At 51.0% G+C, this 10,443-nt stretch overlaps 1 protein-coding gene across 1 annotated transcript; it reads left to right on the plus strand.

Moving 5' to 3' along the window:
• Positions 1-297: 297 nt before the first annotated feature.
• On the plus strand, positions 298-10,145 carry NR2F1 (nuclear receptor subfamily 2 group F member 1). Its single transcript, XM_070373129.1, has 3 exons — positions 298-898; positions 3,419-3,946; positions 9,064-10,145. The coding sequence occupies exons 1-3, from the start codon at positions 433-435 to the stop codon at positions 9,342-9,344; spliced, it is 1,275 nt and encodes a 424-aa protein (XP_070229230.1). The 5' UTR covers positions 298-432; the 3' UTR covers positions 9,345-10,145.
• Positions 10,146-10,443: the final 298 nt, after the last annotated feature.

Below are 10,443 nucleotides of genomic sequence, written 5' to 3' on the forward strand. Positions count from 1 at the left end.
CTTGCTCGCTGGGGGGGGGTGGGGAGGGGGGGAAGGAGAGCGGGCCCCCCCAAGATCGGAGCGCGGGGGGGAGCGGGCGAGGGGAGCAGGGGTGTTGGGGGGGGAGCCTGAGAGCCTGGGGGGGCTGCAAAAAGAGAGAAAGAAAACAGCAGGAACCACAACAAAACGCCAGCAGGGCGGGCGGGCGCGCAGCAGCAGCAGCGGGGCGGCCGAGGCAGTAGCGGCGGCGGCGGCGGCGGCGGCGGCGGCGGCGGAGGCAGCAGCCGGTGCCCAGCTCGGGCTCGGCTCCCGCGACCCCGGGGCGCCGGGCGGGCCCCCCGCCCCCGCCCCCTCCCCCCTTCCCCTTCCCCTTCCCCTCCCAGCGCGCCCGCGCGCCCCGCGGCCCTCGGCGAGCAGCTCGGCTCCCCCCCAGCGCTCCCCGGGCCCAAAGATATGGCAATGGTAGTTAGCAGCTGGCGAGATCCGCAGGACGACGTGGCCGGGGGCAACCCCGGCGGCCCCAACCCCGCAGCGCAGGCGGCCCGCGGCGGCGGCGGCGGCGCCGGCGAGCAGCAGCAGCAGCAGGCGGGCTCGGGCGCGCCGCACACGCCGCAGACCCCGGGCCAGCCCGGAGCACCCGCCACCCCCGGCACGGCAGGGGACAAGGGCCAGGGCCCGCCCGGCTCGGGCCAGAGCCAGCAGCACATCGAGTGCGTGGTGTGCGGGGACAAGTCGAGCGGCAAGCACTACGGCCAATTCACCTGCGAGGGCTGCAAAAGTTTCTTCAAGAGGAGCGTCCGCAGGAACTTAACTTACACATGCCGTGCCAACAGGAACTGTCCCATCGACCAGCACCACCGCAACCAGTGCCAATACTGCCGCCTCAAGAAGTGCCTGAAAGTGGGCATGAGGCGGGAAGGTGAATATTTCTTCCGTGCTTTTTCTCCCGGAGCTTCGCCCGCCTCCCCGGCCCTCTTTCTCTCTCTCTCTCTCTCCCTCTCTCGCGGGGGTGGCTGCTGTCTGGGGCTGGGGCTCCTGCGGTCCCGGCCCGTCCCAGCTCCCCCCATCCCCGCTGCCTTCCTCCCCCGGCGTCTCCCCCACCCCACCCCCTACCCCCCGCCCCAGCTCGCTGCCGCTGTCTCCCCCTCCCGGCCTGCGCTCGTCTCCCCGGCTTCTCCACCCCGCCCGCTGCCTGCTCGGGACGGTGCCCCTAGGATCGTGAGCTGTGCTGGAAAATCCCCTCCCTCTGTCTTGGATGTGCTCGGTGTGTGTCTCTTTCCCGCGTGTGCGTGAGGATGCTTGGAGCTGTGCTGGCATGAACTTGGGGGGAGGGCTGCTTATTACCCCCAGAAAACTCGGTTTCTGTGGTTTTTGTGTTTTTGTTCTTTTTCATTCCCCTTTCCTCTCCATGTCTTCATTGCCCTTTATTTAAGATGGGGGAGGGCTGGAGGAGACTGGAGGATTCTGAACCATAGATCCCTGACTGCATCATCCTTTTGGAAGCTTAGCTTGGAAAAAGAGGAGTGAGATTTATTGCACTTGTAGGTCTAATTAGGAGGGAAGGGGGGCGAGGGGGGGCTTCTGGCCTGTTCACTGGTTCCCTCTCCTCTCCACCGAGCTGGGGCCGCCTCCTCCAGAGCTGTGGCCTTGTTTTCACCCCTCTACTTTCAAAGGAAAGTTTGTGACTGAACCGTGCTTTCATAGTCGTGTCATTTTTTTTTTTTAAGCATGATACTCGTTTTATTTCTTCATCAAACTCCACCCTCTGTTTAAATACTGCATACAAATTACAATTAACAACGGCATTTACCGATCCTTCTGATTTGGCTATAATGCATAGACTGCAGCTGGCATGAGCTTCGACATCATTTAATCCCTGTGTTGTATGGCTTTGGTTTCTTTTAACACAACTTTTGATGTTGTATTTAGATATGCTTCATGTTCATGTGGCAAGAAATGCAGCACTTTTCTTATAAATATATCTAGCCATTTACAGTTAAAGTTTATCTCCTGACAATCATTAAAGATGTCTTATAGTCAAATTAGCAAACCAGTCAATTTTGCAGAATGCAGATTACTTCTTCTTGTAATTGACTTTAAAATTATATTTTATATGCCACAAGAAAAGAAATTGAATTTCTTCAGATCTCAAGGAGCAGGCAAATATGACGACTTCATTTCTAGCTCCAGGGAGATTTTATAGGCATCTGAAGGAAAAAAAAAAAAACAAACTTTGAATTGTACTCTCATTTAATTGAAAAATAACTGCCAAGTTCAAAACTATAATTAGAAAAAAGTATTCTAGCCAGTTATGTTTTAAGAGTTTAAATTGCATTGAGGCTTGCATTAAAATGAGAATCAGTGCAAACTTAAGAAAATAGTGTACAACCTGAATTAAGAAAGCTACGTCTACATGGACATATCTATATTAATTTGTTGGGGGGGGGAGAGTTCAGTAGCCCTAACTTTTCCTAAAGTTGTCTTTGTTTACATGGCAATTTAAAACGCTGGCACTGTTGAAGTAAAACATATACATAAAAAAAAAAAAAAACTTTGGTCAGCTTTAAGAACTCAAAGCATGCTTACGTTCTGCATTCAGATGGTTAATGAATCCAGTGTTTTTGCAGTTGCAAGCTCGTGCATTCACTGGGCAAAAGCTGGCTGCAGGTTGCTGTGGCACCTCACAGGACAGACATTAATTATATTTTCCACTTTTTTCAATAATGTTTGGCTACTGTAAGTTCAACTTCTTTCTTGATTTTTTTTTTTTCAATTTTCTGTTGTTTTTAACAGTGAGAACTTTGTGTGGGGTGGTGGGGAGGAGGGGATAGGGGAGGGGTGCAGGATACTAGTTTGCTATTCAAAAGTTGTAAGTGGTGAGTAGGGTATGTAACTTCTGTCTGTTTTAAGGATAATTCCATAGCATTTTTAGAGAATATGGAAATGTTTTGAACAAAACCTGCTTGCTTGCAAATGAAGAGGCAGCTAGGCATGTGCCTAGAACCACAACCTTTTCTCTGGTTTCGCCTGGTTTTTGTTTTTGTTTTATCCTGATTGGGTTCCTTCTGGAGGGGTGAGTGGGATGTCATTAATCTGCGTGTGACCTGGTGGTGGTCGAGGGGTTGGGGTGCACTTTCTCGGTCACTCTGGGCTGGAGCGGGGAAGCCCTTAACTCAGGCCTAGTTCTGCCTGGGTCTGGGGTGGACAAGAGCGCCCGAGATGGCCGGGCGGATCGAGCCACGGAGCTGGAGGGCTTCACCCCTACGCCGTCTTCCTCCGGGTGTGGGCCGGGAGTGAAGGCCAGCGCCAAGGAAGATGCTCGGCGCTGGTGGCCGCGGAGACCAGCCTCCGCATTGTGTCGGTGCGCTGCGGGGCGGCCCGGACTGTTCGCAAGCCCCCTGGATGCACATTGCCTCTTTTCTCTCTTTCTTTTTGTCAGCGGTTCAGCGAGGAAGAATGCCTCCCACTCAACCCAATCCAGGCCAGTACGCACTCACCAACGGGGACCCCCTCAACGGCCACTGCTACCTGTCCGGCTACATCTCGCTGCTGCTGCGCGCGGAGCCCTACCCCACGTCGCGTTACGGCAGCCAGTGCATGCAGCCCAACAACATCATGGGCATCGAGAACATCTGCGAGCTGGCCGCGCGCCTGCTCTTCAGCGCCGTCGAGTGGGCCCGCAACATCCCCTTCTTCCCGGATCTGCAGATCACCGACCAGGTGTCCCTGCTCCGCCTGACCTGGAGCGAGCTGTTCGTGCTCAACGCAGCCCAGTGCTCCATGCCGCTGCACGTGGCGCCGCTGCTGGCCGCCGCCGGCCTGCACGCCTCGCCCATGTCCGCCGACCGCGTCGTGGCCTTCATGGACCACATCCGCATCTTCCAGGAGCAGGTGGAGAAGCTCAAGGCGCTGCACGTCGACTCGGCCGAGTACAGCTGCCTCAAAGCCATCGTGCTGTTCACGTCAGGTGAGGCTGCGGCCGCTGGGAGGGCCAGGCCGGCGCCGGGAGCGCCCGCCCGCCGGCCCCGCTCCGCGCCTCGGCTCCCGGGGCGGCCCGGGCCCTCGTCGGTCCGCGGGAGGCCGGGCCGAGCCCGGAGCCTGCGGTGCCCGCGCGAGGGAAGCGGCCGGTAGCGCCGCTGCCATCTTGGGAGCGCGGCGGTGCGGGAGGCGAGGCGGTGCGGCTGCGGGCCGCTCGGTGGCCCGGCTCGGCCCGGTCCGGCGGCCTGGAGCCCCACGCGGCGCGGCGGCGGCGGCGGCGGGCGCGTGTCTGGCCGGGTCGGAGTTGGGGGGGGCGGTGACGGGGAGGCGGTGCCGTGGATCCGTCTGGCTGCGCGCGTGTGTGCGGTGTGCATGTGTGTGCGATGTGTGTGCGCGCGTGTGTGCCTGAGCTCGGCGTTTCTGGGGGAGGAGAGGAAAGGAAGGGAACGTGGGAACGTGGCTTTCTCCTCTGCGTGGCACGGTCCCTGGCTGAGTTTCCCGACACAGTGAGGCACACACACACGGAGAGGTGGCAAGAGAAGAATCCGCGCAAATAAATCATAAATAATCCCGCTTTATGGCTGCCTGATTTTCCCTTATCGGAAACCATTCATGTTTGCAGTTGCTGAGGTTATTGAGGGTCGTAAAAAATGGATTCGACCTAAACAAGAAAGATAAAAAACAAAAGCAATGCCGGAGAACCCGCAAGTATGCGAGGATTCCCGCCCGGAGATAAATCTCATAGCCCATGCGAGGCGCACGAACGTTGGAAATTTAACAGAGTGCCTTAAAAATATCGAATTAAATGTAGGCAGTGGTAACATGCATGTTAACAATTTCTCTTATGATAGATGGTTCAAATTAACTTCCAGGAAAGTGCATTAGCGTAGCCTTTGAAGGCTCTCGTCTGAGCCTCTGAGAACACTGCCCCCCTTTTATTATTGTAACCTGCAAGAGGGAAACATATAAACACCCAGGACAGCAGGTAATGGGGGGAAATATAAACAAAGCCAGAAAGGACGCTGGTGGGGAACAGAGCTGCTCAGACTGGGTCTCCGGCCTTGCCCACTGTGAGTAGAGTTAGCTGCCGTTTTTACCACCGTTATTGGCGCTATTGTTTTTAATTCCTCCATTCAGAGAACAAATAAACCATCCTAATAAATCTATCCTAGAGCCAGGACCTCCAAAGGCCAAATTAAAACCATTCTTGAGTAGGGATGGCAAAACCCCTCTCCCAAGGCCTTGCTGAACAGTAAGCAGTGGTATAATCTATCAATATTTCCTGGCTTTCATGCGTGAAGAATCGTATTTACATTGTATTAAAATGACTCTTAAATTTGCACAATATTGTAATGTAGCAAATGTAGTATTAATATCGATCTGAACAGCAGATAATTTATTTAGACAAGAGCATCTCATTTGTATGCAGGGTGGCCTGAGCCATGGACTTGGACTGCCCCCCTTTTACTTTCAGTGCAAATGCAGGTCTGCTAGTGGGAGAGGGAGTTATTCTTTGCAAGAGGATAAAGTGAGAACCTTAAAACAAATGGAAGATTTATTGAATCGCCTCCTCGGTGTTTGAATGCGTTTTATCTTAATAAGTCTTCTTGATGGAAACGTGTTTTTCAAAAGTGACAAAGAGCCTGGGAAGTAGCGACCCGGCTGCTTTAGTTCTGGCAGGCCTAGGGCCTGGCTGGCTCTCCACTACCCAGCTCTTTAGCCAAATTAATCAGGAAGCAAGCCAGTGTCGGGGAAGCTGGGGTTTTAAAATCTCACCCAGTGAGGTGTCTTGAAGCAGAAATGTGACTTGGAGCTGGACAGAGGTCTTCTCAAGCAAAGTCTCCCTCCCTTTTCCTTGTCCCCTCCTAAGGTTCTTTGAACCCCCTTGACTTTTCTGATCTCCTGCCCTTTCCCAGAGAGAGGCGAGGACCGTGCAGGCTGCAGGGAAGATTGTGGAATTATTCATGCTTTTCTTTCAACTTTCCATCCTAAAATGTCCCTGTGAAAAGTCTTCTTTTTTTAAAAAAAAGTTTTCCTAAAGACATTTCTTAAACCAAGTCTTCAAGGTGCAGGGGAGGCCGAGAAGTGAACAATGACATTATTTTGTTGGGAAAATTGCAAGAAGACTATCTGAAAATGGAAATAGAGCTGTCAGTAGTAATTCACCCCCCCCCTCCATATAACACATTTCCACTTTTGACTAAACTTGTTTTGATTGCTAGCCAGAAGGGAATTCATGGGAAGCCTTCTCAAAGTCATCCAACTTTTAAGCAAACTTTGAATGATGGAAAAGACAGTTTTAGACATATTGTCCAACGAGGTTTGCTCCGGCTAAGTATTTGAAGCTGGCACGGGGGTTCCCTGTGGTGGTTTTCACATTTGGCCTCCGGATGGTATGTTTAATCCTTAATATTCTGGACGGCATCCAAGGACTAGGTCATGACCTGAACTTACTTAAAAAAAAATTCATTAATTCATACACCTAAATATTCTCTCAAATAAATGAGACTTTCCCTGAAAGGAGCCATCTAGTTAACATAAATACAATAAATCCATTTTCAGCACAATAATAACTTTGATTTCTAGTTATGGCAGCTGATTACATCTATATTTCCTGAACACTAAACTCTTCTGAATGCACAACATGAAATACATTCTCTGCACTACAAAGGCTAAGCCGGGAAGGCCTGAGCGGTAATGGTTATTTATTTACATAATTTCTTTTCCATACACTGTAGAGGAAATATCGAGGGTTCCCACATTGACACTCCCATATAAAAAGCGAGACATGGATTTTGCACATTCTGCCTCCTTTTCTTATCTGGGGTATAACTCATGGAGTGTAAATATATACTGGATCTCACCCCCTGCTCATCTAGTTTTGCTGCCTCAACCACCTACTTGGTCTGAGAGCTCACACTATCACTCCACAGTTGGGGGAATCCTGTGGCAAAAATATATGGAGTAGGAATGAATATCTAGAGTGCAAAGCCAGACCCAGTCTAGGGCTTCTGCCCTGGAGGAGGCCACAGTGCTGGCCGGCTGGCACTTTGCAGCAGGGGCCCAGCTACAGGCATCCTACCTTCAAAGCAGGAAAGAACTCTGACAAGGAAGCAAACACAGGGCCCAGGCATGCCTTTCCAGCTCCCTGGGAGTTGCCTAGCTGGGGGACAGGTAGTGACCTTGCACACTGGGGGCCCTAAGTGTAAACATCAGATACATATTTTACAGATCCAAAGAGATGCCATGTGGGTCTTTAAAAAAAAAAAAATCTGCTGGGGTGCCAGTGAGTCCCTTGCATGCTGCATTTTCTAAGGCTGAGTGGGATCCTGTGCCATAAGGGGCAGATAAAGCCTGTAAAGCAAGATATATGTAAATATGAGTCTGCCCAGGGGTCATAGAGCAGGATCAGGTTAGCCTGCAGAGCTAAGGGCAGACCTCAGGGTCCCCTCTCCAAGCACTGAAGCACCAAAGTGCTCCTGCCCTCAGCCTGTAGCCATAAAATCTCCCTGACTTCCCAAGTCAGGCTAGTGTGGATGCACCCGACTGGCCGGCTAGAGTCATTAGACATCTGAAAGGAACCCAATCTGGATCTGGGGTCAAAGGAGACCTGCCTCAGAAGTTCTTGAATTATCACTGGTTTTATTTGTATTTTTGCTCAAGGCCATAGCCTTGTAGATGAAGGTGTTAGAATGCTTTGTAAGTCCCAGTTCTTGAAATAGAGACATAAAGCTCAAGAAACTCAGCAGACACAGGTTCCTCTTTGAATCATTCTCTGTGTCTTCTTTGGGTTACACTTGCCCATTCACAAGTAGACAGAGTCCTTGGGGGAGGGGGGGCATCGCCATGCATTTCTTCCCAGATCTATCTATATATTAGCAAACTCCGTCTTTGATCTCTAGTCAACCTCCTGACTGGCTAAGGGCTCCTCTGTGATCTTCCTGTTTTTTTAAATATTTATTATTAATACAGGAAACAACATGGGTGTTTGAACTAGGAGAAGCCTTCGCTTCCTCTGATTCCACCTTCCCCTCCACTGGCTTGCCTCTGATTCGTTGATACAGTATAAGCTGCTGTCTCAAAATATTTTTAGTAGACCAAGAAGAGCCGCTGGTTGACATGAGATTAAACACACGGGTTTTCAGACGTTTCCTTGCATATAAGTGCATTTTTCTCTCTTAGTCCTGTGACAGGAAGCCTGTCTCCCCAAATCCTCCTTCAGCCCCCACTGCCCAGTTCTCAAGCAGCAGCAGCAGCAGCTGCCCCCAGCCCAGCTTTGTGTCTGATAGCTGAAGTTGTCTCCTTTCTGCAGCCTAAAGTAACTAAGCCATATTCCTTCTGATTATTATACAGCTTACAGAGATGTGACCAGTTTTCAATTACTTGATCTAAGGCACCGATAGAAGTGTTCACCCTCACTAAGGATTTGCTGCAGACCTCTTGCTTGCATAGATAGTGGATCGCAAATCCTATCTTGCTAAAGCCTGGACTTGATCTGATTGCAGGTTCTGCCAGCCTACAATTCCTTACCCCCTCCCATGCGTCTGATCACTACACAATCTAGGTTCTCCTGCTTGGGGTCGTTTGGGTTTGAGAGAGGGACTCCCAAGAAGTGTTTCAGAGCCGCCTCCAGGCTGCATATTTCTTCAGGGCTCCTGGACACCCCAAAAATCCGGGGCAAAGGGGGCAGAAGTCCTTCCTTTAATGAGCACAGCGGAAAAGATGCTCCCCTGCAGGCGGAGGCCAGGTTGCTCCGTATAGCAAACATGGCTCCAGCATCGTACATTATTTAACCCAAAGGTGAAAGAGGAAACACAAAGGAACTAGAGAGAGTGTGTCTGCAAGTGTGCGCTCCTCTCTTCGGCTCCCCTAGGCATGGTGGGGATTTGATTTATATTTTTATTGGTCTTGGGGGCTGGGGGGAAGGAAATAGGGAAGAAGGAGTAGGGAGCCACGGGGAGGATTTTTCTTTTTCCTCCAATTTGTTTCCCCCCCTTTGCTTCTTATTAAAAAAAACGGAATGGCGTGTTGTCTGTGGCCTTGCTGGTAGCTGACCTAACCGTGTGCCCCTCCCCTGATCTCTCCTTGCTGTGGCCGCGCGGGCAGACGCCTGTGGCCTGTCGGATGCGGCCCACATCGAAAGCCTCCAAGAGAAGTCGCAGTGCGCGCTGGAGGAATATGTGAGGAGCCAGTACCCTAACCAGCCCAGCCGCTTCGGCAAACTGCTGCTGCGGCTGCCCTCGTTGCGCACCGTGTCGTCCTCGGTCATCGAGCAACTCTTCTTCGTCCGTTTGGTAGGTAAAACCCCCATCGAAACTCTCATCCGCGACATGTTACTATCCGGGAGCAGCTTCAACTGGCCTTACATGTCCATCCAGTGCTCCTAGACCTTGGGCGCTTCCCACCTGCCCCCAGCCCCTAGAGACTCACAGCACCGGCGGGGGGCCGTGGACTCCAAAGCCGCGGAGACACCAGGCGGCCGATGCTGGGTGCGGCAGGGCCGGGCAGGCGGGGAGGAGGGCCGGGGGCGACAGGAGCCGCCCACCGCGCAGACAGGCAAACCGAAGCTGCAAACCTGGAGAAAAAAAAAAAGAGAGAGAGAGACTCTTTTTAGTATCAGATCCGGGAATACGTTGGAAAGGAAAGAAAACAGACCCTTGTGTCTGGTGAGAAAAAGAAAACCAATTTGGGAAGAGAGGACCATGAAAATTTTAATAAAACAGAAGGAGACTAAAGGACCTTCCAGGATTTATTGTGGACGGATGTGGATATATTCTGTACAGAAAACAACACCCATGAAAGTGGACCGAATCCTATGTAGAAACACACACACAGACACACACACCACACACACACAGACATTGTTATTCATTTTGTAAAATACTAGTCTTTATTTTCATTTTTTTGTAAAATTTAAACATCGTATGCACATAAAAAAAGAAACAAGAATTAGGGGAAAATAACATTTTCCAAATAATTATAAAAAAAATTGTCCTGTGTCTATGTATCTATATCTGTTTTGTATTTTTTTCTGGTTCCAAACCAGATTTCCTGTGATTCTATACTAATAATTTTTGATATAACCCTTTGCTTCTTATAATGAGTGCGATATATGTTGTCGAGGCTGTTCTTCAAGAATTAAAATCGAAGTGAAAATTTAAACAAAAAATAAAAAGAATTTAGCAAAACCCACGTGTCTGGTTGCTTGACAGATGTCATCAGTGCAAGAGAACCCTCCAATTAATTTCCACTCCAATTATTATTAGAATGGCGGGGAGAGGGGGGCAACTTTAAGGTCCATTACCAAGTTGGCTAGATTTATTTCCTAAAACCAAGGAGCTGCTTTGGGATTGTAAGTGTGGAAGCCCAGGCTCTGCGTGGGACAGAGTGGGCAGGGAGATCACCCTTCCGTGCGGACGCGGGCAGCAGCCACAGTGGCCTTGTAGGTGGTGGGCAGCCAGCACCTAGCTGGCTGAGAGGCTGGGA

Source organism: Bos mutus, chromosome 7 (genome assembly GCF_027580195.1).
Source record: "Bos mutus isolate GX-2022 chromosome 7, NWIPB_WYAK_1.1, whole genome shotgun sequence".
Taxonomy (NCBI): domain Eukaryota; kingdom Metazoa; phylum Chordata; class Mammalia; order Artiodactyla; family Bovidae; genus Bos; species Bos mutus.